Genomic DNA, 27,945 nt, shown 5'->3' with positions numbered 1-27,945 from the left:
TGAGAGGATGCTTTTGTTGCTCATTCTAGTGACCTCAGCTGCCCCTTCTATCATGTCGAGTCTCGGTGCAGTTTGGCTTTCCATGAAAAATCTAACCAAGCCAAGTTCCCTTCAGAAATTTCCTAGTCTTTTTACCTGTTTATTTTCAGTCTCTTGTGGATGATTCTGCATTTGGTGAAACTTGATATTCTGCATGATGACATTGCTCAATCCTACTGAGGGATTGAATGAAAGACACTTAGAAATTGTCATGTACGTAGATGCTAACCAAGAAAAGTTTTCATCTCTCAGTTTTTATCGAGGCTGGATGCTATGTTGTAAAAGTAACATTAACTAAAAGAGTTTCAGGTCTGTGAACTTCTGGTCTTGGACATTCTTTATCGCATGCTTGTTGAAATTATGCATGTTTGTTATATCATTTTCTCTCAATTATTTTCACCAGCATCCAGCAATACATATTGATGAAAATTTGGTGTAAGCGAAGCCAAAACAAAAAAAAAGAATGCTTTTTCAGCTTCATCTTGGTCACCCATCTGCCATAACTGTACCAAATTGGGCAGGTTAATAAAATGCTTATTTTTTCTTTATGCTTATGCTTACCAAGTACAAACTACATGTTTGCAAAATCTCACCCTCGTGTCCATCATAGCGGCTTTCATCACGAGTATTAATTGCATTGCCACATCAGTTGATATGTTCTTAGGTCTGATAATAACTATCCAGTACTGTATTAATTATGTTTAACAGTTACAGAAACTGAGAGCCCTTCTGTTCTTTCTTCCACCTACTAATAAGGCACACCCTGAGTGCTAAATCACTCAAGAGGAGAACTGCAAGTGAGCTCTAGGTATGCTCTTGCCTCGTGCTTTCCATCTGTGGTGGTAATGAGCAGCCTTATGTTACCACAGTGAACTGTACCCGGAAAAAGGAAAAAGGGTACAACTCTAACGTTCGACTAACTTGGCCTCTTAGCCAGGTGTATGGAGGTTGGGGGGAAGAGAGAATGACTTAATTCAAGAATTTTTTTTGTTGAAAAACCCAACGATCTATTTATGGCTATCTTTTGATATTTGGGTACAAAGATTTTTATGATGATCCGAATGTATTAATAGATCATGCTTAGGGTGTCAAGCTTGGTTGGTTTGCATAAATGGCATAAAAATGGTGCAACTTGTTGACCCATCCATGTCATGCGGTGGGCTCGAGTCCAAGTGAGCCCAGTCAGCTCGCTTTACTTCAAACAGTGAAAAGAATTAGACTTATCAAAGACGTGATTCAGAGAATCAGAGTTACTTGCAACCCTTCAATTGAAGATCTCTACATGACAACCGTTATAATTGGTTGGATTAGTGTTCATCATGTTGAATGGTCTTGATTAGATGGTTAAGTAACTTTGAAGTTACCTTTATATATATATATATATATATATATATAACTCAATTTTGATCCTTAAAAAATGACTTGTGAGAGAAATCGGCCTCAATCAAGTGGATGGCAAGTTGATTTAATTCGACACCCGATTCAAGAGTGCCATGTGGTTGTTATAAAATGTTTTTTAAATATTTCAAACGTCCCTTAGTTTTGCTTAATTATGTGTGTTTTCCATTTATTTTTGAAGACATTATTTTAAATATTTTTTTGGGCTGATTCACAACCCATTTAGTTATTCAACTAAATCAGCAGACCCGCAGCCTCACGGATTAGATTTAATAAACAACGTATCTATGTATTCGTAGGCAACTTGGCATGTGCATGTGTTGGACAAAAGGGTAGCTCTTAAAAGGAGACATGTTTTGAGGCATAGCTCGTAGGTTTAGGCAGCTAACTGTAATTATTACAATATCAGCAGTTTCCTATGAATTAGCAAGTAAAACGAGAACCTTCAAGGTAAAATTGCAAAAGAGACTGCGAAGCCGCGTCCACAAGGAGCTCCTACCTTTCAAATCTTTTCATCTCCCACACACAAAGAATCCCAACGGGCCCCGCCTTCCATTATCTTCGCGCTCCTGAGAGGAGGAAGAAGCGCGCGCCCGAGACAGAGACGCTTCCCGCCAATGGCGTTCTCAACCCCATTCTCTCTCTCTCTGGCTCCGCACTGTCGATCCTTTGCTTCCCCCTGCTCTGACGCTTCTCCTCTCGGCCTTTCTTCTCCTCGTCTCCCCACCTTTCCTCTTTCCCTTCCCCTATCTTCACCCGCCAGTTGCTCTTCCGTCGCCGACCTCCGAGGCACCGGCATTCGTCTCGATCGTCCGCCACGTAGTCGACGTGGTGTTTGGGTAAGGGAATGTCAGCGGTTCTTGAAGTTATAACGCTCTCTGCAGCCTGACACATCAGCTTTTAACGTTATCGGTTTGTTTTCAGAGGGTATGCGCGGTTGCCAAGCACGAGCCCTTGAAAGTGATGATCAGCGGGGCGCCTGCTTCGGGGAAAGGAACTCAGTGTGAGTTCATCGTCAAGAAGGTATGCGTTTCCACGTCGTTTATCTTATTCTCTTTGTTACCGAACAATTAGCATGATTCGAAATCAAGAACATGGAAGGACGACGTTCAATGCAGATGATAAATGGATACCAAATTCGAAAAAGTAGATGGTAAATGGCGGCAAACTCGACAACGTAGATACGGTGCTCCTTTTGTTGAATCATCCATGCTCCTATTGTATGGCTTCTTCTCTATCTAAGATTGTCCAATTTTGAAGTTGGAGAGAATGCTTATAGAGAAGAAAAAAGCAAAAGAAGAGAGAAAAAAACGTGGTAAAAAAGCCTGTCCATTATTTAAACCATTTCTTATATATTAAATGCGTATATTTAATGTGCTACAACTTTGGTTTAGATTAACCATTGAAAGAGGATTCATGGCGCTGGAGTATGACACGAGAGGAATAGCGGCAAGCAAGAAATAGGATTACTGCAGAAGGGTGACTTACGGCAAGAGGTAGGTCGGCGAGTTGGAAGATGCCAAGAGGGAGGACATCTAGAGGGATCGAGTAAGGCACCCGGGTGGTGCTTTAGGGAATCTGGTGCAGAGTTTGGATCTATCTCTATCTAATAATTCTCAGACAAGAGAGGGTACCAAACAACCGATAATCAAACTGATAAATGAATGAAACCTAAGGCCTCCACTAAAACATCCTAGACATATATCTCTGTCTGTTATCAGAAACGGCTCGAATTGGTCGATTCGAATCGAATCGGTGGCAAACAGATTCAATTCCAGGGCCAACATGTGTCAATTTTTAGTTACTTTTTAACATTTTGTTTCGACTTTCGATTCAGCTGAATCGGCGTAGGTTTAACCGGTTTGATTTTGGGGTTCGTATTTCCACACTCTTTTTTGACAGTCTACTCACCTCGAATCGAATCGGTGGCAAACAGATTCAATTCCAGGGCCAACATGTGTCAATTTTTAGTTACTTTTTAACATTTTGTTTCGACTTTCGATTCAGCTGAATCGGCGTAGGTTTAACCGGTTTGATTTTGGGGTTCGTATTTCCACACTCTTTTTTGACAGTCTACTCACCTGCTTTTCTCTCTCTTTCCCTTTTCTTCGTTTTTCTTTTCACAGCAGTCTACTCCAGCTTCAGATTGTTAAATGAAAGGGACTTGATAATCCATTCTTTTGAGGCTGTTTCACCCATTTTCCATATATAGATGGTGGCCCACGAGAAAGTGGATTGACAGAATTAGTGTTATCAAAATCGTCCCAAAACGTCTGATTGAATTAGAAGCAATGGCAAAGCAGTTTGATTTTGTGATTGTCACGTGTCGATTTTAAGTATTTTTTAAAAATATTTTAAGATTTTTCTTGTTTTTAATTATATTTTATACATTTTTTCCATTTTTTAAGGATGACCTTTTAGATATTTTCGGCCGATTGGCAACCGATTCGGCTGACGGATTCACTGACTAGGCAGCTCCTACAATTGGGTTCACAAACCTATTTTTACCACACTAGACAAAGTATCCTTACAAGGGAAAGGTGCAGCTATGGTCCTGTTATGTTCCATGCAATTGTTGCCGATCTATTCTATATGTAGAGGCAAGTTACTATTAGAAGAGTATGCAGTTCGTAAAATTGTGCAAATACGTTAGCATGTTACGTGCATTTTCTTTAGGTTCCAGCCTTTAGACGTGTCTTTCCATATTGCAGCTATTCATTTAAAGTGATCAATGATTTCCAGTACGGCTTGGTGCACATTTCGACCGGTGATCTTTTGCGGGCTGAAGTATCTTCTGGAACGAAGATTGGCGTGATGGTGAAGAAGTTTATGGAGGATGGGCTCCTAGTTCCAGATGACATTGTGACAGATGTATCGTCAGTCGTCACTAAGGTTCAGCTGGTTTTCTGTTTTTGTCGTCTGCGTTACCATGAATTCCCATTTTGTGCTTGTAGATTGTGAAGGCTAGGCTGTCGCGGCAAGATGCAAAGGAAAAAGGGTGGCTTCTTGATGGGTATCCACGGACATTGGCACAGGCACAAAGCCTTGAAAGTAGCAGTATTCACCCTGACGCCTTTCTTTTGTTAGACGTATGCTAGCATCTACTTTTTGTGTTTTCAGACAGCTCACTGTGCATCTTCAATATGAACTTTTTTTTTCATTTTCTGTAATGTTTACTTGTGAAGACGTTAATATGCAACCGTTTTAGTTAAAACTGCATTAGCCATTATGATTGTGAATATTAGACCCTAATAGTTGTGTTCTTCTTTTCACAGCGAGATACTGTACTATTTCACGTGTTTCAGTAGATTGAGTGCTGAAATGTTGAAGAAATTGAGTTTAATTTTTTTCCCAGAAGTGACTTGAGAAACCAAGGAACAATACCTCATTTGTTTGATGAATAATCTTTTGGCCATTTTATTGTTCAATTTTTTTGCTTAATTTGTCAAACCTACTTTTGAATGGACTCCATTTTGTTGTTTCTCTTATGTCAGACGAAGAGATTATGCGCCTACATTTCTCTCATCACTGTCTGCATTTTGTCACTCCCACATCTCTGCTGTTACAAGGCTAATGTGTGTTAAAGAAGTGCATCAACTACCTTTTTTTTCCCTATCATCTTCATTTGTTTCACCTTTTGAGTCTTACATCTTTTTTTTTTCAAGCTATTTTTATCATCTTCAGCTTTAGTTTACCATATAACCTGTTTTTCTTCTCAAGGATGAAGACGGAGGTGTTTTTCAATAACCTCTTTGCCTCCGTCTCTATCTTGCTATTTTCCCACTTCAACAATCTCAACTGTTTTATTTGTTCTGTTCCCAATTTGAAAAAAAGAAGTATTAAAAATGGCTTCTAGCTATGGTCTCAACGAGGAAACCTTGAAATAAAGATGAAGAACTGAGGGAAGCTAGTGAAGACTAGTCACTACATATGCTTCAGTTTGTTTCATGTGTCACCACTTACCAGTTACGCTCTTATCATTACTTCTCCAGATTCCTTCTAGTACTATCTTTGTTTTTCTGTTTCTTACTGGTTGTCTCCTAAACCATTTCATGGTAAATTGAAAGGGATGGTCTGATATCTTTCTGACTTTATTTGGAAGGGTCAGCTATTAATTCCACATAAAGTTGGGACTTATAAACCATGGTATCAGTATCACCTTCAAAGCAGTGGATGTGCAGTAGAAATGAAGAAACATTTAATCTCATATTTTAGAAATGAACATTGGTTACTTGGGTGAATGGGCTACGGGGATTACTAAGCAACAATTTCTTAATATATTATTGCACAAGTCTTTGCTATCTCTTCCAGAAATGGTGGGAAAGTTTTTTTTTTTATTGGTAGAAAAACTGCAGTGAGGCTGTTAGGAAACCTCAATTTTTGGAACTCTTTAATCAAGAGCACAGTAACAAAAGATCTTCCAAGAGGTCAAACAGTGTACTAAGACACAAGATCTTCAACAAGGTACAATACCCAAACCCTTTAGCAATGAGACAATACGGTGCACTATGACAGAAGTTCAAGCTGATAATACAGCAAAAAGCAGTGGCACCTGGGCCCCAAACTCTGTTGTAGACACAGCAGCAACAAGCTTACGAAACAGGCACCAAGGCCTAACCAACGCACCACAAAGGGGCACCAAGGCCCAACAAGAATCACACGAGTGTATGACGAGAAAACTTTATTGAGGAAATATTAAGGGTTGTTAAAAAGCCTCACAACATGGTATTCAATAAGACAGTAAAGAGCTCTTGGAGGACCCAGTGGCTAGAAGTGTAGCTGTTGGAGTCTCCAACGTCTCTTACAGAAGAGAAATAAATACAAAAAAGAACACACATGAGTCCTATCTACAGGTATATATCACATTTTATATATGTATGTATATAAACCTGAAATATATATTTACACATATTTTCTAACAAGGGTATCATGATTGTTCTGTTGGCAAATGTGCAGTAACACAAACATGATTTTAGAATTTATTATCAGTTTATTTGTCTAATGATGGTAGAACTAATGAGTACACTCTTTGATAGTAGTTGTATTTAACGCCGCCTTTCCCTTTTCTAATGAATTATTGAGTGTCTATTAAGCTTGAGGATCTTGTGATGATAACTTATTTTCTCTATCATTCACATTCTTAAAGATCTTTGGAACAAAATTATCTGTTGAAGGAACAGGCCCTTCAACCTCTAGGTACTGGTAAAATATCACATCTGTTGTTGGAGTTAATGTGGGAAGGGAATACAGCTTGTCTGTTGTAATCCTTTTTCTTTAGTAATATCAAACACCATATTTCAATTCAATGTAATATTGAATGGATGATTTCAATATTTGAAGAATAATAATTGATAGTTTGAGTTTAAAACTAAAAATAAAGAAAACATACTTCTCCGATGTGTATTTTATTTTATTTTTTTAATCTTTATCGCTGGTTGATTCTTCTTTTAAGCTGTGACGGATTTCTGGTGATCTTTTCTCTTGGTACTTTCATAGTAATTGTTGCTATTCAGGTTCCAAAAGAAGTGCTCATAGATAGAAGCGTTGGAAGGAGAATGGATCCCACTACTGGAAAAATATACCATCTTAAGTACTTTCCTCCTGAAACTATGGAAATCTCATCAAGGTTGATTACTCGTCCTGATGACATGGAGGAAAAGGTAGCAGTCTATTAGGTTTTTTATTCTTTACTGCAGTTTTAGCCTTACATTTACAGTATACTTGTTGCATGTGTTTATCACGACATTTAGGATGAATGAAACATGGTTCACTAAATGATCCAAGATGAAGTTGAACTATTTTTCTTTTTCTTTTTCTTTTTTGTTTTAAAGAGCTTGGTTTGGTGGTTCAAAGTTTAATGTAACTCCAAAGGGGCCTGCAACAGCGAAGCTGCGAAGGGTTGCTATTCCTCTCCAAAACATAATTGTCTTTACTAGTTCATAAATTAAAAAGGAAATGAACTTCAAGCTAGTCAAACAATGTTGCATATATTTTGCTCCAAATACTTGAGTAGTTCTGTGGTCCTGTAGATGCATCTGATATTCATGACATTGTGTACAAACTTCATGCTGCATTTGCTTGTGCATTGGCACACAATGCTTCTTGTGATATCTTGAATGGTTGGTATAACCTGGTGTGTAACATATAATATATGTGCGTGTGTATGCATGTTAAAATATGTGAGCTTGCGTATATATGCATGCATATTAGACGTTTGACAGTTTATAATGTGATATGCATTGCACTGTCATTTTTAAAAGATTCCCTTGTCCAAAGTGGCATTATAATCAAGCCCAAAATTAAAGCCATTTAAGTGATGGATAAAGATTGATTTTATTTATCTACTTCCAAAGTGAATATCTTGGTGTCCTTTTTGGGAGAGTATATTCTTTTTCTTGTCTTCCAAATGTGTTGTTCTGTTTCCTCTTTTCGTAGATCATTGAAAATGGCTATTTTCTTTTTGTTATAATAGGTCAAGGCACGTATTGAATCGTATAACGAAAATGTCGAAGCTGTAACATCAGTATATGCAGATCTGCTGATAAAGGTACCTGCATGTTTGTTTTCTTATTTAAATTTGAGGCAATTTTTTTTTTCTTTTTTTTTTTTTGCTAATTCAGTGATTGTCAATTGCAGGTTGATGGGAATCGCCCTAAAGAGCTTGTTTTTGAATCCATTGATTCATTGCTTAACAAATTGAAGAGTGATAAATTAAAGATATTGAGTAAGTATCCTTTATTTAGTAATTTCACTTTCATTTTGAATATTTCTGACAGTTCTGTACTATCTTTTTGTCCATCAGTAATGTCAGAATCTTAAACACAACACAAGACACTTGTTCTGTTGAAGGTTTATTTCACATGATTTGTCCAAAAATTCAAATAAATGTCTGTGACATGGAGGATTCTGTCTGCTAGCTGTTTCCTTTTTGTATGCTCAAAAGTTCAACTGTCATTTCTGGGTGCTCCTGACGTGCCAATCAGTTGATTGCTTCAAAATTTCAAATACTATGATTAAATACTAAATGGTTCTACAACATGATACTGGCTGGTAAAATCCTATGAACCTTTTTGCTTGAAATAACAAGTATAAATTGCTTCGTTGGTGAATCCTGGTGTGTGGTATGTCCCTTTTTGACACATTGTATGGATTCTTCAACCAGCTAAAATAGGATACTCAAAGAAATGGGCTGAAAGTCTTTAAGCACACAAGAGCAATTATCTGTAAATTAAAGAAGTGCTCTCAATGAATAATGCTCATTAAGGCACAAAGAACACACTTAAAAAATATGTAATGTTTCACTTAGAAGTGCTTACGACAAGCAGTGGACAGATGAGCGAGTCATCTATGAATATATACACCAAAGAGGCTAGCTGTTGAAACTAGACAAAGGCTAGACACACCCTGATCAAGGTCCCAGCTTTCACCAGGAAAACCGAAAATAAAGAATAAAAAATTATATTTACAGAATATACTTATACTTTTTTTTTTTTGCTCATCATGATTTTGTCCAGAGTTGTTGTTTCATGTTTTGATCTTACTATCTTACATGATTGTTTTACTTAATGGTGCACTTTAACATTCTTCTTTTGCTATGGGCTTTGCCACTTACATGTGACATTACATATTCATTAGATGAAGCAACCATCGATAGTAGTACTGCAGGCATGGCTCCTTTGAGAAAGGTACATAGTTCCCTTTGACAACAGGGTATGAACTTTTATTTTCTCTGCTATTAATGATCTTTGGTGTAGTTTTCAACATAAGTTAAAGCCAAAGACTCTCATATTAAGTTGTTAACTACTTTTTCTTTCCAAATTGCTTGTTAGGAAAATTGGAGAGGAATCCCAACGAGGCTGAACAATATTCCACATTCCAAAGACATAAGAGAATATTTTTATGATGATGTGCTACAAGCTACTCAAAGAGCTATTGAAGATAAACAAACAAGATTGAAGGTTCAGTGTTCATGTCTTAATCCTACCTATTTAGCCAACCTCATTGACCTATCTCATGCTGATGAGTGATGAATGATAGTGTGAAATAATTTGCCATATGTGGTTTGAAACGGATCCAGGATCTAACATATCTGCTAGTTGTGGGACACGTGATACCTAAGAGACAAATAGCCCACTGCTTACTTGGGTTTCAAGTAAGAAGAGACACATTTTGGTTAAGGTGGTGGCATGCCTTGTCTCATGAAGGCTATTTGGAAACTGCGATCACTGATGAATTTTATAAAAAAAAGGAATACTTGATTTAAGGCTAGCACTTTTAAATGCTTACTGATTTTGCTTGTAATAACCAGTTGCAGGATATCAAGAAAAAAAGGGGAGAAAATTTTAGTTTTATTGGGTCCTTTAACTTTATATCTTGCTTTGCGTTGCACACAGATGTGCATTGATGTCAGACAATGCAACTTTTGAATGCTTCAAAGGTCATATCATTGTATTCTCATGGATGAGAAACATTTATGAAGTTGATAAACTAAAGTACTTCTGAGTTTTCTGGTCCATGCAAATCAATATTTTTTTTTGCAAAACTTGAGTTTAGTATAAGATACTAAGGCATTTCATGGAAAGTGACAATAGTTCCTATTCTGCAAGAATGATGCTTTTTATGTTCTTTTCTTTCTACATACGTACTTAAAACATGTTGATATGTTTGTTGCCATCACTAATATTTCTGTATTATATGATATGAATTTGCTACCTAAGGTGGAGATTAACATCCCAGAGCTTAATCCAGAAATGGTGCGTATCTGTTTCTGCTAATTGTGTTTCTTTATAAGTTGTGTTTTGCTACTTATTTGAAAATTTTCAATGTTCTACAAAGGGCAGGATGTTTATCGCATTGGCACACTTATGGAACTAGTTCGAGCTATTGCACTTTCATTTGCAGACGATGGAAAGTATGTTAAGGTACATGAAGTTACTAGTTGATGTCGTGTGTGTGTATACATGAATGTTGTTTGGTCAGAGAGAGAGAGAGAGAGAGAGAGAATCATGTCCAACAGATGGATTTTGTCTTCAGATGTATGTTCATTTTCTAAAAATGTAGTAGAAAAGGTATGTAGGAAACAGAACTAACGAAAGACCTGCTTTTGGAGCTTGTGCAAAGACAACTATCTGAAATGAGCTTTTGGAGGAGCTACTTAACACAGATGATTCATACTTTGGATGGCACACTCATGTCAATTGGTCAATTATAGGATATAGGTATTTCTAACATATTAGGTGACTTATTATTCAAGTCTGGGTTGGATCTAGATACAAACCATTCTTTTACAAAATATTTGTGACCCTAAGTTTGTTTTGTATAGATTATGAACATTTTTAATCTTTAATTACAATTGGTTATGTATGAACTCATAAAACTGAAACTATTTTGCTTGAATTTGTGTCATTGCAATGTATAAACTGTGAATTCATTTTGCTTGAATTTCTGTGGATAATAGCTTCACATGTATATATCTATATCTGTGTGTGGGCGTGTTTGTGTAAATTAGATCTAGACAACCCAAGGTTGGGACAGCTGCTTCTATCTCTCTCTCCTCATTAAGGGCTCAACCATAAAGATTTAGTGAAGAGAGAGGTGGAGAGAACTGTCTCAATTGTCAAGATTGAGTCTCCTTACATAAATGGGTGTATGCATTTCTGATAGAATCTGGGTCTCAAGCTGTGAGTCGGGTCCATTGGACCGACACTATAACTGAAAAAGGTTTATAATTACAAATACGGTTGGTGGTAGGTTTTGGGGATTACGGCATGTTAATAAAGGTCTTTCTCAGGTGAGGGTTGTTAAAGTTAATAGGTCTAATTCTGCTCATGTTAGTCATAGACTATTTATGTCCTTCTTATTGTAATATGTTTTAACTTAGTTTATAGTTTTACCCCTTGCAAGTGCGGTCAGTTGTTTATTAACTAAGGGTAGCCTTGTATTTTACTGTCTTTAGTAGAGTATTAGTTAGGGTTTTGTTTTCTATTGTTGTAACTTTCTCTTTTACACAAGAAGAGAATGACGTGAAGATGATGCTGCTGCTGATGTACTCTCATGCATATTGAAATAACATTGAATCTTCTTGTTTTCTAGGTTTGAGTTTGTTGGATTTAACAGTCTGCGCTGTTGTGGATTGGGGTTTTTCAATTTGTAATTGCTCCAACCAGGATAGTGTGGCTATCACTGTTACACATGTACCTAGATTTCCAAAACTGTCACATCATACTTCGATATCTGTAGCTGCACTTGGAACTACACTTGCACCCATATACACATCTACATGACTTAGTTTTGGAGTGTGATATTTCATAGGCACTCACATGCACACATATTTACTTGTTTACGAGACATGTTTGGACGTTTGTGAATGGTCAGAGACATGCTTCTTTGGGTGCAGTTTCATGTGCTTGAGTTTCCAAAAAAAAAAAAATGTGACCTGGATTTGTGGATACATGAACCTTCTAAGAACTATTGTGTCTTCAGGTCTGCGTGCAAGGGTCTATGGGAGAAGGAGCTCTTTCTGGCATGCCATTACAGCTAGCTGGAAGTAGAAGGATTCTGGAATTCATGGACTGGGGTGAACATGGTGCACTAGGAACATTTGTGAACATTGGATCAATAGGTCTGAGTCTTTTGGCAAATTACCTGTGAATTGTACGCATAGATGCTGAGTGTTTATGACTAGGTTGAAAGCATAGTCACCAATTTTAAAAAGAATAAAATAAAAAAGGAATTTATTGTGACATTTTCAAAATCGTCAATTTCAATTTATTGTGAAAATATCATGTTAGTATCTGCCAAGAAAAAAAAATTATAATTTTTTTTTTCATTTAACATTTTAATGATTATTCTGAATTTGATTAATGCTTTTGTACTAAAACTTGTAGATTGGGTGCATGTCTTTCTCTATGCACACACACACTCACACATATGTAAATTTTTTAATTCTTGAGATTTTCCTGACAATTTCCTAAGAAAAAAAGCTCCCTCTCTGATACCTAAGGAGAACGTCACCAATAAAATCTCGAACTATATTTGTGACTAAATTCGGAAGCTTCAAGCTCCCTATGGTTTTCTGCTTCTCAAGTTTTTTTTTTTGCTGTTAGAATTGCTCACGTACAAAGTAAGCTGTTGACTTCTACCAGTGATTTCTTGTTTGTCAAATGATCCATAGACTTCCGACCATTACTTATAAGTGTGTTATTTCATAGTCAACTTTCATGTATGTGTTTTGCTAGTATAAAAAAATTGTGGCGTTAAAAGTATTGTGGCATTTCATTTTTCAGCCTCCTATCATCAATCAACTGGGACGCTTTTACATTGTAGTAGGTCTGGTGTTTTCTGATAAGCTATTTTGTGAACTCCTCACTTCTTGGTTGTTCACTTATGATTTGGCAACTTTTCATGCTTATATTGACAGCATGTCCTAGTCTTGTTGTGGTATTAATCATTATGATGCACTGGTTGCGTTTCTTTCTTAAGGTTCTTCATGATGTGGTTATTGAAAACATCAATCAGCATAAATCTTATTATTGCCTGAATCTCATGCAGTAAATGTCCAACTCGTTAGAATTGAGTGACAAATATCAACTTAAATAAACTAAGTTTTGTGTAGTGATTAGAAAGAAGAGCACTTGTCTGAAAAGTGGAAGACCCTTAGCAGGTATGAACAACTATAGGTGCTGAACACATAATTAGCATTAATATGTCTTTTTGAATGCCCTGAAAATGAATGCATCAGGGAAAGGTTAAGAGATATAAAATTTGCTTTGAAGCAGGAAGAGATCAGGACTTGCATTTCATAGAGCATCTATTGATAGGAAAACACAATGGAAACTTGTGGCAACAATTTCCTTAAGAAATAGTTCACTTAATGCAGGTTGTGTTGTTCATTGGTTCGTGGTCCTTATGAATTTGTTCAGCTAGCCCACACACATACTCTTAATTTATTGTCTGATTGGCTATAAGATGAAGTTCTAGAACTGCATTCGTATGTGTGATAGATGTAAAAAATGAATGAATTGTCAATGTATGCTTGTTTGTGTTCTTCCATTTGAAAATCGCAAGACTATGTAATTGTTGCTCATATACTCCTAGCATTCAGCTAAAAAAAAAACATGCCATTATCATTAAGGGAAGAATGACTGAAGCCTCTTTTCACAATAACAGGTGCTAAAGATGTGAATAAACAGGACGATATTTTTATCATTGTGGCTCCACAGAATGCTGTTGGTAACTGCATAATTGATGTGAGGGGCTTGCGTTCTTTAAATTGATCTCTCTCTCTCCCTCTCTCTCTCCACATGCATGCTCACATGCACACACACACACACACACAAACAAAAGGTTATTTAGACAATCATTTTTCCTATGTTAAAAGTTTATAACATATGAGAGAAAATGCTGCCTCTTACACCTACAACTTTTGCCATCCTATGTGAAGATGCAGCTGCAGAATTGGTGCATAATGAATGACCTATAGAAGCTCATTTTGCTTTTCTGATTTTTTATGAAAAAATGTTACAGCATACAGAAGTTTCCAACTTCTTATTTATGTGGATTTCAAATTTTTTTTCATTTGAAAATCGAACTCAACTCTAGGAATTTTAGTGTCATGGTTTGTCTTTAAAGTTTAAACTTTCTAGGTCTTGATGTGTCCACAGCACAGGTTCTGAGTGGGCTTTTGGGTCTGTCTGCCTAGGTAGCGCTCTTGACTATAAAATGTTGTATTACACCATAATATTTGTAGTGAAACAACCTGTTTCTGAAGTGCTCTTATTTTTTTTGCAATCAGCCCTATGGGTCAGTGTTGTTAACATTGGTCCATATCAGCTGCTGCCAAGAAAAATGGCTGATGCAGGTATATATACATATATATTAGTCTTTAAATTTAATATATTTAAAATTATTTTTTTAATTCAGAAAATGATAAATAAGCTGATAGGAGATGATACATATTGGCTGATATGCTGTATATATGAGCAAATTGATGGCGGTGCCCAGTGGCAGAGCAGTTTTTCTTCAAAAGGGAGCCATTATATAATTTTCAAAATCTTTACCAGGGCCAATATAGAATTTTTGGAATATTTAGGAGTAGATTTTTAATTTTTCAAAAACTAAGGGGTCGCCATGACCCTATCGGCCTCCCTATGCTCCAGCCGTGGCATTACCAATTCCACAATAGCATTGCTATGGATATGCTCTACATGGTTTGTGTACTTGAGCTGCTGAGCATATTTTGGATTATCTAACTGGCTTTGTTTAAGCTGTTCTTAGGATGTGGAGTTAAATTGATTGTATAAGGAACATATCCGACATATTTTTGCTTGAGGTTCTTGTGTCTTTAAGGTAGCGAACGTTTTACCTTTCTTCATATGTCCATGCATGTGTTTTACATACACACGTATGCATATATCATAGACCCGTGACAACATGCAATTCAGAATATATTTCTGCTACTTTCTATAACATGATTAACATCTCTTGAGGCCTGATCTGTTCTTTATATTTGTAGTAAATTAAGAGAACACCTTGTCCATGGTCTTTGCATTAATATGTATGTCGGTGAAAGGGTAATTAATCAAGATTGGTCTCTTACAGAAGGCTGAGTACTGCTAGAGCGAAAATTAGCCTATGGGATGCCATTTTTTCCTAATCTTTTACCCTGCCATGGGCCAGAGAGTAAGCCTGGGCATTGGGCCGGGTACCTGGTACCCGGCTTAACTCAAGACTGGGCTCGGGCACAATAAAAGGCACCGGGCTGGCTCAGGTGGGCCTAACTAAGACCGGTTCAGCCCGATAAGATATTTTTAATAGTATTTTTATATATAATTATAATAGTTTATTACGATTAGTTATTTTTATATATTATTTTATTTTAATATATATATATATATATATTTTAAATTTTAACTAGCCCGAACCTGGGCTCGGGTTTTAGGTGTTGGGTTAGGCCCGCGCCACAGTTACAAGTCGCAGGCCAGCCTGAGCCCGACTCCTTATCGGGCCGGGCCGGCCTGATGCCCAGGCCTATCAGAGAGTACTTCTCATAACTCATGCTTGTATGTCGTGCACATGTATGCGTATTTAAGCATGTTTTCTGCTTTCATTAAATTTTTTTGTGATGTTTCGTAGCTACTAATTTTTTTATTATATGTGTAGGAATTAAAAGCTTTGACTGATGAGGCTGGTGATCGTCCTGTTATTTTGGTCAACCCCCGTTTAAAGGTTCTGTATCTTAATAGTGTAGCTTGTGATAAGCTGCAAATTGCCTTTTGGTTTGCCTAATTTATTTTGGTTCACCCTTGCCAGCTTGGGTTTCTTTGTATAAGTGTTCATCTTATTATATGTTATTCATAGAGCAAGCAAGATCTGTACCTTGTGAAGTTGGTCTATGTTGATATTCTAGTTCTATTTGTTGTTTTGCTCAATATCTGACTATTTGAATGCAAAGAAATGCTGTATGCAACTGTCTTTGTGTGTGTGGCTGAATTATTTTCAGTTTACTTATTTATCTACATTTTATTGGGGCTATTTTCAGGATTTACCAAGTTCAAGTGGAATAATGCAAGTATGTGTGCCTCATCTCTCCTTATAGCTAAACCTATTTGTGATGAATAGTGAAAAATCAGTAGTTATTGACGGTAAATTGGTGTTGAAGGTTATGGGAAGAGAAGCAAGACTTGAGTATGCATCCACTTTCCAAAGTTGCTACCTTTTTCGGCTTTTGTACTATGCAGGCACCTTATATCCTATCATGGGTGCACTTAGGTAATGGGACCAGATTGACATGCTTTCTTTCTTTTGTATTTAATCTCTCTTTGCCTGTTCAAGGTTTGCAAATTTGTAACCTTATTTTACTTGATCGTCATAATACCTTGCGCAATGGAGGTTTTCATGCATTCTTGGATGTGCACATGAATCTACAAAGGGTTCAAAATTTGGAACCAGAATCAGCATGGATTGGACCTAGGCAATTATGAGGTCCAACCAAATATTAGTGCATTTCTCAGTCACAACTAGTCCCTCCATTTTGTTTCTGGTCAGTCTTCCCTGATTGAGTTGTATCACTTTTCTTCCTCTTTTGTCTTCTATTCTTCTTGTTTTCCTGGACACTGCCACCCTTTTCCCCTTTTTTCTCATTAGGAGACAATGAATATAAAAACTTCAGTTTTTTCCACTAAAGTAAGTTGGTAATATTATGCAAAAAATTTTCCTTTACATTCCATGGAACTTTGAAAATTACCTGATCCATGTAACATGGTAACCCCCATCCACCACCCCGTCCTTTTCTCACTCTCATGTATTTTAAGATCCGAAAGTATCTAATTTATTTTTCCTTTTCTCTTTGTCCAAAGGATGTCATATCCATACAAATATGAACTGTATAGAAGAGTTGATGAGGGGTATGGGAAGGAAAAATATGTCATTATCTCTACATTTCCTGAGAGGCCTACGCCATTACAAATCAATGATGCATTCGAGGGAAAGCAAAGGTAAGTTTCATGTGTTTTCTGTAGTTGTCTCTTATATTTGATGACTGTTTTAATGAATAGTCAGGTTTCAGGCAGTTACCTTTCAAGTTGTGATTTTGTGCCTATCCTAATGAATGGATACTTATTGCTCTTGTCTTCTCAATTGAAACTTGCAGAGACTCCAGAGAAACAACTTCTGGATTTTGGTAGGGGAATTGTTAATTGTTTCATTTTTCTTCTATCAGCATATTTTTCAATTTAAATTTTATCATGAATGCATCTTACACATCTTTCCTGGACTGCAGGGGTTTCCTAAGTAATATTTTTTGATCTATGATATGGACGGGCAGAGCTTGTGAGGATGGACTTCTTTTACAATGGAAGAGGTCAGTACATATGTGTTCTTTTTTGGATGTGCTATTTGTGAAATTGCAATCTGCTTGTTTGTAGAAAATATTGACATGAATTATTTTCCTTTTTGAGTATAGTTGTTTGTTGAGTTGGGGTACACAGGAGTCAGGACAATCCTGTGGCTGTCACAGCGTCACGGTGACAGAAAAGCACAGCATCAGGAAAATAAATGTGAAGTTATTATTTCCAAGTGTGCATATGTTTATCTAGTATTCTGTTATTTTATTGTCGGCATATTTAGACAAAATGGGTTTTCCTTTTGTGTTATATTATGAGCTGTGTTACATGAACATATGCGTGTTTGTTAAGTCAACCGAGACACTCAGACGGAGTAGGACACTGTAGATCCAGCATGGGACAAAGGCATCGTTTGGTCATTCACTTTTTCCTTTTTCTGATTTTGATTAGTTGTTTCATATTCATTTTCTTTTCCTTTTAGAAATCTATGGACTAGATTATCTTCCAATTTCAGCTTGCATTCGTTATTCAACGTTAGTAATTAAGATGATTCTCTTCCAGTATTGCCTGAAGAAATATTTTCTGTAGCACGTCAGTAGTAGTGTCCATGGGGGCTTCACGCCCTGTTTGTGCATCCGTGAGAAGTCTCTTAAATATCCTGGTCACTAGCATTTCATCTTTTGCAATTCGTAGTGCTTTCATGCTTCATATTTTCAATTTCAAAGGTCAACAGGTAAACTCATGCTTAGAACCGAAAGTAATAGCTTGCTCTCCCGGTTTCCTGAAGCCTTAAAACTCACTGAACGCTCTGTAGGGGATGAATTGTAGACAGCCCGTAAGTTCCAATGCTAAGAATGCATTGTCGAGAAGTTTAGCCCATTTATCACTAGGATAGGTTAATCCATTGATTATACTTTATTAGATTTTCATTGTCTCGATTAGAGATGAAAGATTCAGATTTTTGGTGAGCTATACAGAAACAAATGTTTGTGATTCTCTCCTCTCAAAAAACTTGGCCTTGATATAGGAAAGAGGAGAAAACCCCTAGAAGTACCAGGCAAATGGGACAGTATGTAACTGTCCCATGAATATGGCCCAAAGATTAGGAAGATTCAAATCTACCTCAATTTTTCAAGCAAATTCATGGAACAATTTGTAGTTGTTCCCTTTGCCAAACAAACCAGAAGCCATCAGGTCTGGACCAAAACATTATACTCTGCCAAATGCATCACCTTTATATGGATCAATTGGCAGCAACCTAAAAAGTCAACCATGGCTTCTGAAATTAAGTATATCAGCCAGATCAATATCTTAAAGCACATCTACAACAAGAAATAACCAACCTTTTACTCTATCCCATTCATTAGGATTAGAACTGTGTAAAAGCCCAGATGTCCTGAGCCACGAGGGCTTCGCATGAAGAGCACGGTCTCCACTCGTGCAAACTCTCCATGTACAGGTGAGGAGACCTACCGAGGAGGAGCAACTTTAATGCGTAGGAATTCTTCTGGAGACTGTTTATCATGAAAAGGTTCGTTGGGAGGTTATGGTTATCCTTTATAACGTGATTTGGCAGACTATCTGACCTCGTTTTGCCCATTGAAACATCGCATCCCCCAAAATGGTATCATCAGATAACAGGGCTTCTGTGCATGGGACTATCCACAAAAGCATGGCCTCAATTGAACTGCGCGTCAACCCTTTTCACTAGTTTATGGAACCTGAATACCTATGCATTATTCCAAGTGTTCTGTTTGAAGGACAAATGGACAGTGCATAGATTCAAACTTGCCGCCCACCTTTTATGAAGCCCAATAAAAAAGTGTTCATCGATATAAGAAATCGAACGCCTCGGAATTGAAATTGAAATAAAAGCGTGTAACTGGAGTTGTTGAGGCTCGCTTAACTAGACAAGTTACCAATTAATCCTACCATCCAACCAACTCATAAATTCGTCTCGACTTTTCAGTCGATAATCTGATCTGAATATTAAGTACTCTATAGGCATAGGGAAATGAAATCGATATAATGCACTGCCATTCTTGGTCTGCATGCATATATATGTCTATTTGAGAAGCTATAGGGGAAAGATGCGCAAAAGGCATCCTATCGAAGGATGGAGAAGAAGGGAACTAACCACACTGTTTTCCTCCAACTAGTTTTCTGTTTGCTTCTAAAGTGCGGTGCTGTTGATGGGCAAAATGGAAGGCAACCAGGAAGGACAGGAAATGGAGAAAGCCAAGTATGTGACCCGCTTCTGCAGTACTTGTTTGGGACCTGTGGGCAGTGGCCTTTCCCCACCTCTCCCCTTCCAATCGCATCTGTTCCTTCCCCTCAACCACCACGCCGGCAACGTCCACGACGCCATGTAGTTCCACCGCCACCGTATACAGTATCGCCACCGGGATCTCCTCCGTCTCCTTTGCACCTGCCATCTTCACCACCATCACCTTACGTACCTCTGCCACCATCGAGGCCTTTGCTCCCACATCTTTCTCCACCACTGTCGCGGTCATCTATGCAGCCACCACCGCCACCGCCTTATGTACCTTTGCCACCATTGCCGCCCATGCCTTTCCTTTCAAACATATCACCACCAAAATCGCCAGCTGCCTTGCCAACCGCCTCAGCACCACCGCCGCCTTACGTAACTCTCCCGCCATTACCGCTGCCTTTGCTTCCCAATTTTTCCCCTGGATCGCCGAAATTTCCTTCTGGACTGCCATCGCCATTTCGAGGACCGCCGTCTGCGACTGTTCAATGCCCGCCACCTTACCCGTAGCTGCAGTTGAGCCAAGTCTGCAATTTTCGCCACCGACACCTCTTCTCCTGCCATCGTTAGTATTTCCACCACCGTCAGATTCACAATGGGTGCCTCCATGTCTTTTGGGTAGTTGACACTTAGCTTTTCAAAATTTGGATGTGCATGCGTGCGTTCAAGATAGGATTGTTGACAGCGCCAATTTCTGTTTTTATAAGGATATGCTTCGTTGCATATCGAGATTTTGATTTCTCGTTTCGGTTCATCATTGATCATGCATGACAAGGATAAGCTAAAGAGCCTCCCCCCCGTCAGCAATTGTTCTGCTTCTCACAAATCTAACGTTTGATAAATGTAATTTGACCAAACCTATCCGATTTTAAAAACAAATAATCTAACTTGACTAAATATATCAGATGAAGTAGATCATTTCCAGACCACGTTTTCATTTTAGAATTAGCGGACTTAGCTCACAAAATTTAATCTCAACATGGCTTTTATTTTTTTTTTCTCACTTTGCTTTTGAGACATTTTACATTCATTAAACTTAATCCAAGAATTAAATGAAAACTTCAAATATCAAAAGGCGTGCTTCGAAGGCACACTTGCAAGGACACTATCTAAGGATTTTATGCCAGAGACGCATTGGATGGTTTATTTGCGAAGACATAATGTAAGGATTTTATGCAACAGGGGATGTTCATGACACAAGCTTAGAATGCTTGTAGTTGCCTTCCTGAGGAAGTTGAGATTAGGTGGCTCGGACTTAATGTGCTTATTCTCCGACTTGGTCACATTACGGTCCACAAAATTAAGAGATACTTGACTCTGATAGCAACGGACGTTGCATGAGGTGCCTTGTTGGCTCTGGTTTCATGCTTATTTTCCATTTTCCTCGCATCACACTCCACAACTAAAGATAAGACTCTGACAGCACCAGATGTTACATGAGGTGCCTTGCCCGGCCTTAGACGGCAGCAAAAAGAAATCAATGGCTGGTGCTTCTCGGGAGTCACGTGGGATGTAAAAAGCAGTAAACTACTAATGGTGACAGGACCCACTTTCTAAGAAGCCAGAGCAGCACGAGTTAAGCCTCACCGACAGATATACGTGTGGACTCAATAACCACCCAGGCCTACACGGCAGAAAGGTCAAGTTAAGACCCAAAACATACCTTTCTTAGCCACTAAGAGGTTGTCTCCATGGTCCAAGAAGCCGTCTTCGGGTTGGACGCGGCTTATAGCATAATACCTTCTAGCCGGGAAATTTTCCGGCTGACAGGGAAAGCACACGCCTCCATCTCAAGAGCGGCAATCTTTGTGCATCCAAGAAAGAAGAATCCTCGTTAGAGGGAGAAAAACTTCGGCACTTTAGAAGTCCTTCCACGGCATGGCTAGCAATAATGAATACGGCGATACCAAATTAGTTTCAGCCTCGTAACAAAGGAGACGTGCCATAAGAAGATCCCTCCATCTTTGGAGAAGTTGTAGCTCAACGATGCGTCTTTATACATTGATATGACAATAAACTAGCTTTCACGAAGCAACATCAACGACGCGGTAGATGTCCTGCGCTAATATGCGCTTTGAAAATTTCAGGATCTTTGCACTTCTGTTCTGTGGCACCAATATTTCACTATAAACATCTTCCAACAAAACAATCATAACCTCCTTCGCGTTCTCACCGCTCACGGTTGTATTTACTCACAGCTAAACGGAATTGGGAAAAGAGAAAGCAAAACCGAGCAAGCAACAGGGCTAGCAGTAATCAACAAATTCATCTATTTATACCACAGTATTGATCCTTACATCCCACTGATTCAGATCATATAACTATTGGTACGTACACCCTACTGATTCAGACATATAACTACTGAGACCATTGCCCTAGCAACCTAACATATTGAACCCTAAAGCAAACTGATCAGACCTGTAAACGCTAACATAATCTTGTCCCCACGCCTAGCAACACCGACTCAGACATAGCTTCCGTGGAACATATATTCACAGCAACACCGACTACGAAGAAGAGAGAAAGAAAGAGAGAGAGAGAGAGATCCTAAAAACCTAGATTAGAACCATCGAACCTCTAAGTAAGAGGACAATTAGTTTTCTTCAGCCACACTCCCTCCTGCATCCCATTCCGAGTCTTCCTGTTGAAAAGATAAAGGAGAAACTCGTAACCGAGAACGTTCCGAGAGAACGTTGTCAAAAGAAAGTAGGAACCACAATCGTCCACGAACATCGACGATTGGCTACCCAATTGTCTCCGAACATCAATGATTGGCCACCCAATTGTCCCCGAACATCAACGATTGGCCACCCAATTGACCACCAACACCAACGATCCCCTTCTAGAAATCGAGCTGCAACATCCGGCGAATATCCTTAGTCGCCATTTCTTCGGATCTGGACTTCGTCTTCCTGCAAAACGCCGGGAGAGGCAGGGAGCTCGGCGAGGGGGACGACTCGAACGCAGTCCCTGCGTAAGGGCCCGAACTGTCCACAGAAAGGCGTCCCGTCTTGATATCCGGCAGCCGGATCTTCCTGGGAACCAACTCGGGTTCCGGCCCGATCCTCTCCGTCGAGCAGACAAGGAAATCGCCGTCCGCCCGCCGCTTCTCCTCCGCCTTGGAACCTTCGTATCTCAACGCCTCGCCCCGTTTCAAGATGTGAACTCTCTCCATAACCAGGTTAGCGGCCGGAAATTTCACCGTCAAGGAGTCCTTCCCATCCGACTTCGCCGGGCTGCGTTTTCTCCGGCCTGATCTAGGGCGATTCCGCCCGGTCTTGGGCGTCCGAGAAAGGCAGCCCATCGACAACTTCCCGAATCTATCCGCCAGGCAATCCTGCGATCTCAAGACAACGGCAGACATGGCCGCAGAGCGAGCGAGAGAGAGAGAGAGAGAGAGAGAGAGAGCTCTAGGTTATTCTTCTTGTTTGCGATGGACGGGGGGAGAAGGCGGCCTTTTATGGGCGGAAGCGGCGGTTGCGATTAGCTAACAATCCCAATCAACCCTTTGAAAACTTGAAAGGCGGTGGCCCTGCGCAGGGACACACGGCATGACCTAGCAAACCCTAAAACCGTTTCCGTTGTCAAACCGATGGCCCCCGTCTCGTCTCAAACCGGTTTTCTGGAACCGATCGAATCGGATACGAAAATCCTGATTTTTCTTCAAACTTACAGCTACGAACTCGCTTTCGGCAGGATGAAAAGAGAAAAATAAAATCAGATATGTCTTTCACTATGGAAAAAAGAAAGGGGAAAGCTAATGGAACTTTGTTTTGTGATTTTCTATTATGAGAATGTGTTTTAACTTGATATGGAACGATGATACGACTCCCACAAAGCCGAGTTTTTCCAACCGATACAACTCCCTTGGTGAAACGTTTGGTTAGATGGGCGCGACCCTTTCCGTGACGTGCAAAGTTGGTGAGTTGGCGTCCTAACCGAGTAACTTTTAAGTTTTGTTTTTCTTTTTCGTGTGGAAATGGAGATAAAACGCTAAATTAGTATATGCATTGCCAAATTTTAATATATATATATATATAAACTAAACCGTAACTGCAGAAATGAAATTTTAAATATTGAGAAATATCAAATCTGTGATCCAGATCATCATTTTGGTGAAGGGTCCGAGTCACAAAATTCTAGCGTTATGGAATTGATCTACGACTGCTTATTACTGACATCTTCGGTCTTTGCATGATCAAATAAAGATCTTTTCAGTGCTTAACAGTGATTCCATTCAATCAATTGAGAGCTGTAAACCATTTTTTATGAGGATAAAGTTGACCTCCTAATCAAGCTATTCAAGTCGATGAAGAGATTGACAGTTTAACCATCACATCGAGCGTCCTCTCATAGAAAAATGCTATCAAAAAACACGAAAATTGCTGATAAATAAAACCAAGTTAAAACCCAGTTAAAAAACTCGAACCTTCTACGAAATCAGGCTTCCAAATTCAGAACTTGGCAGCAACCCAATGTTGAAAAATCTTGTAGTCTCCAGGTTTTTCATATCTTGTTGTTTTTTCATCTTGTTGTTTTCATTTCAAAAACTCTTTGGTGTCAATTCTTTTGCTGAAAAAATAAAAGCACCGATATACACAAGTTAAAGCATATAGTAAAAATATTATCATGAGACACCAAAAACATTGTGGACCCTAAGAAAAAGAGGAGAGACTTTGGCTCTTACTCAATGCTGAGATTTCCTCGAAACACACATTCTCTCTCTTTCATTTCTTCTTCCTGCTTCTTTTTTTGTGGTTTATTTTTTGTAGATTGTTTTTGTAATTTTGTTATATATTCTCATTTTATCGGCTCTCTTTCTTTCTCTCTCTACTTTATTGCTTCACCTTGCCCTGAATGTGTGTTAATTAAATGTCAAACAATAGGGTTAAAAAATGCGCCAAACGTACTACCTTTCTAAAAAACGCTTCCTTCACAGCTAAGTTTTGTTGCTTAGTCCCTACCCTACATTAAATTTATCCACTAAAGGAAAACTATAAAAGTGCAATGGACAGCTCTTTGGTTGACAATGGTTGCACATATGTTAAAAAAGAATGCATACACAAGGCGCAGACACGTGAAAGAAATTACAGCCAGTTTGACCCTTCATTTTTACTTGCAAGCGAGATGGCCTCTGGTTGGATCCAGGCAACAACCGGTCAGGTCCAGCCAGACCGGACTTCAATGAGTTTACCATTCAAATTCCAACTAAGACTCAGTTTTCTCAAATTGAATCAGAGATCAATCGAATATGTTCAGATCCGGCGTTACATTCAAACTACTCTAGTTCTAGGCGGCCATGGAGGTTTGACTGGATCAGTTTTTTTTTTTTTTTTTCCAATGCGCAAAGAAAACATATCATTAAACAATATAGAATTAAACAATATAGAGAAGAATTGTCCATATCTAAGATCATGCATATCATAAAGGTAAACTAAGAATTTTTCATGAAAAAGGTCGAATTATAGTTTTAAAATTTTGACAGAAACCAAAATATAATACATGAATTTTTTCAAAATATATATGTAAAGTTTTAAATTTTTATTTTTTTTTAGGAAAACAGGTCCTTGTCCTCGAAAGAACCGCCAATGCTGATTTGGCATTGGCGGTGGAAGAAATAGAAACAATGAAAATGTTTCGAGCCAAACAAAGCCAGATTTGGCTCCCCAATCGGGCAAGCATGAAATATTATGGACATCCTTAGTTGAGAGTGCCACATTTTTGTTTTTTACTTGTTCACCGTTCTTCCTTCATTCTAAGTCATTAAGATTCCATGGAAAGTGAATTATGGTTCCATGGCAAACAATATTTCCAATCCTGAAAGGGAAATGGAATAAGGACAAGAGGATGATGATGCCCAAACTCTTGGACATCGATTCCTCTGGGCATCTTCCGAAGCTTTCATGCCCAAAAAAAAAAAAATATGAGGCCATGTGGCTTAGAGAATATGGGTACGGACTAAAAACAATCCTCTTTCACAGGACCCGGCTTTTCTTCCTTGATTTTCGTCAATATTTAACGATTTCCTTCAGAAAATTCCAACTTCACCAGCAATCATTTTAATGCACCCATATAATAAAGTGAAAGTAAAGTGCCAGCCACTGGCCTAAGATGAACTACACCCACTTATTGATCTCAATTAAATGAGAAAGTGTTGCAACCAAACCCCATCGCCGGCTAGGAGTTAGATTCGAATCCTCAAAATTGAAACAGTTCTGTAGCATCTCTTGACATTATTTAATAATTGTTCAAAAAAAAAAATGGATTTTTTCCTAAGGAGCTGATTTGAATACGTTGGAATGATACAACTATCAACTTAAACAATGAAATTTGGCTGTGAATTCGATCAGCCAAGGTGTTTGTTGCTTTTTTGGCAGGTAGGCGATAAAAATGGGGTTTGTTTACAAATTATAGGAGCGGTTCCATCAATTCGACTTCGTATTATTATAATAAAAATAGTAATGAAAGAATGTGAAGCCGCAAGAAAATGAAATTGAATGTTGGAAAAAGTTATTGATGAAAAGATAGAAGGAAAAGAAAAAAGCAAGGTCTTATAAAATTCTAGGTCGCTTGCTTGGCATTCAATGTTCCTAAAGAGCTGATTTGAATAGGTTGGAATGATCCAATTATCAACTTAAACAATGAAAATTTGGCTCTGAATTCGATAAAAATGGGGTTTGTTTACAAATTATAAGGGCGGTTCCATGATTCTGTTTCGTATTATTCAAATCAAAATAGTAATGAAAGAATGTAAAGCAGCAAGAAAATGAAATCGAAACCTTGCAAAAAATTATTGATGAAAAGAGAGAAGGAAAAGAAAAAAGCAGGGTCTTATAAAATTCTAGGTCGGTTGCTTGGCATTCAATGTTCTTCAAAGTTAAAGGGAGACTAAGCTGAAAAGCCACTTTACTTTCCCACTTGGGTTGGAAACAGATGGAATTAGATATTGACATCAAAATGCAGGAGAGTTCAGATCAAAATTTGCTTCTGTATATGAGAAATCAACAATATCTTTATGCCAGCTTTCGACCGCTTGCAATCCTGCTTTCAATGTCTCAAATATCACCAGTGTAAATCAGAGTTGAGAACATGATAGGAAAAATGATGAAATCCATTTTTGAGTCCCTGTATCTGAACCGGGAATTTACTTCTCTATGCGACACCAACGCCGTATTTTGCATGGCTTAGATCTCAGGTTCATGGCTTTCGGCAAGGATTTTACACTCTTGGTTCGAAAGATGCATCAATTATATGAACCAAAATTCGTGTCTCCTTAATCTATAGATCTGAAGCCACATGTTTCGGCTAGAGATCCAAATATTTGGTGAACAAAAGGAATCTCAAATTTATGATCTTAAGATCAGAAGTTTGATGACACAGTGAATTTAAGGTGAGCTCCGGATGCGCCCTCCAAATATCTTGTAGGTTAGAGGCTACCATTTCTGAAACACATGGTTGTGCGCCACAATGAGGAGAGAGACTATTCCGGTGCTTAATAACCTTAGTCGTTGAATTCATATCCATGAAAAGTGTTGAATTCACAGCCATTGCTGAAACATTGTGGCCCATCAGTAAGTTGAATTTTCCACATCAAATTGAAAGTTGTAACTTTTCTTTCTCTCACTTGTGTTGTCTTGTATTTTCTATTTTGTTTTTGAGGTTAGTTCTTGTATTTAGGGAACTTCTTGTCTCCAAATTTTATTATGCATTTTTATTTTATCAGTTCTCTGTCGACCGACCGTTTGACATGGAAAACATGATTCGGTTCATGCTTATGTAGCCTATGCCAAATTTTGGTCGTTGCTATTTTGACTGCACAATTACATTGCCGACACATCTAAAGGCTCTTTGATGATGAAAAAACGGTCGTGCTTGTTATTATTAAAATCTTAGTGATTTCATTAAAAAGTTTCGAAAAGATTATCTACATTTAATTTTGCAGAATTTGAAAAATGGTCAGGCGCCATGTTTCATAACCAGGGAAAAAAGGATTGGCATTTGTATTTTCGGGGGACAAGCTGTGGATGACACATAGGCTTTAAGCAAGAGACCCACTGATTATGATAGCGTGATTTAACAACCCAAGTGTCTTCTTCACCTTCACATGGTATGAAGAACAACTTCCAGAATTATCATTCAATACTGAAGAGATGAGAAGGTTCATGGAAGGGAGACATCTCTCATTTTGGTCGTGTCTCTCCCAGCCAGTCACACATGGGCAGACGATGGTGGATGGCATCTTCGTTTTTCCTATTGTTCCAATAAGAATCAAGTTCTTATAGAAAAATACAAAAGAGTTTTGCTGAAAAATTTAGGAACTTATATATTGAATTCTACTTTCTCTCTCTCTCTCTCTCTCACATATATTAAGCAGGACCCATTTCCCATACAATG

The 27,945-nt window shown here is 38.3% G+C and overlaps 2 protein-coding genes across 4 annotated transcripts; one reads left to right on the top strand and one right to left on the bottom strand.

Moving 5' to 3' along the window:
* The first annotated feature begins 1,963 nt into the window (after positions 1–1,963).
* Positions 1,964–17,698, top strand: LOC116250017 (adenylate kinase 5, chloroplastic). Of its 3 annotated transcripts, XM_050076780.1 has the most exons (21): positions 2,362–2,460; positions 2,556–2,752; positions 2,832–2,933; positions 4,180–4,308; positions 4,392–4,526; positions 6,951–7,097; positions 7,910–7,984; positions 8,074–8,161; positions 9,073–9,122; positions 9,267–9,395; positions 10,155–10,190; positions 10,278–10,358; positions 11,920–12,058; positions 13,606–13,685; positions 15,598–15,663; positions 15,977–16,006; positions 16,097–16,206; positions 16,794–16,931; positions 17,087–17,116; positions 17,216–17,296; positions 17,399–17,698. In XM_050076780.1, exons 4-20 carry the CDS (start codon positions 4,252–4,254, stop codon positions 17,238–17,240), a joined length of 1,416 nt encoding a protein of 471 aa, XP_049932737.1. In that variant the 5' UTR covers positions 2,362–2,460; positions 2,556–2,752; positions 2,832–2,933; positions 4,180–4,251; the 3' UTR covers positions 17,241–17,296; positions 17,399–17,698. The 3 variants fall into 3 exon arrangements, with proteins under 3 accessions (XP_031479203.1, XP_049932737.1, XP_031479204.1); XM_031623343.2 differs by lacking the exons at positions 2,556–2,752; positions 2,832–2,933 and adding an exon at positions 1,964–2,276; XM_031623344.2 differs by lacking the exons at positions 2,556–2,752; positions 2,832–2,933 and having other exon boundaries at positions 4,149–4,308.
* A 4,100-nt stretch (positions 17,699–21,798) lies between these two features.
* On the bottom strand, positions 21,799–23,000 carry LOC116250018 (uncharacterized). The gene has a single exon (XM_031623345.2). The coding sequence runs from the start codon at positions 22,913–22,915 to the stop codon at positions 22,394–22,396; it is 522 nt and encodes a 173-aa protein (XP_031479205.1). The 5' UTR covers positions 22,916–23,000; the 3' UTR covers positions 21,799–22,393.
* Positions 23,001–27,945: the final 4,945 nt, after the last annotated feature.

The sequence above is a fragment of the Nymphaea colorata genome, chromosome 3 (assembly GCF_008831285.2).
Source record: "Nymphaea colorata isolate Beijing-Zhang1983 chromosome 3, ASM883128v2, whole genome shotgun sequence".
NCBI lineage: Eukaryota > Viridiplantae > Streptophyta > Magnoliopsida > Nymphaeales > Nymphaeaceae > Nymphaea > Nymphaea colorata.
Note: the sequence above shows the minus strand (reverse complement) of the source record. Positions and strands in the feature narration are given on the sequence as shown.

Coding starts and splice junctions, on each gene's coding strand:
- LOC116250017 (XM_031623343.2), top strand. CDS start 2,055: ATGGCGTTCTCAACCCCATTCTCTCTCTCTCTGGCTCCGCACTGTCGA. Junction 9,396..10,154: donor ATAAACAAACAAGATTGAAG/GTTCAGTGTTCA, acceptor TTGCTACCTAAG/GTGGAGATTAACATCCCAGA. Junction 17,117..17,215: donor GAAACAACTTCTGGATTTTG/GTAGGGGAATTG, acceptor CCTGGACTGCAG/GGGTTTCCTAAGTAATATTT.
- LOC116250018 (XM_031623345.2), bottom strand. CDS start 22,915: ATGTCTGCCGTTGTCTTGAGATCGCAGGATTGCCTGGCGGATAGATTC.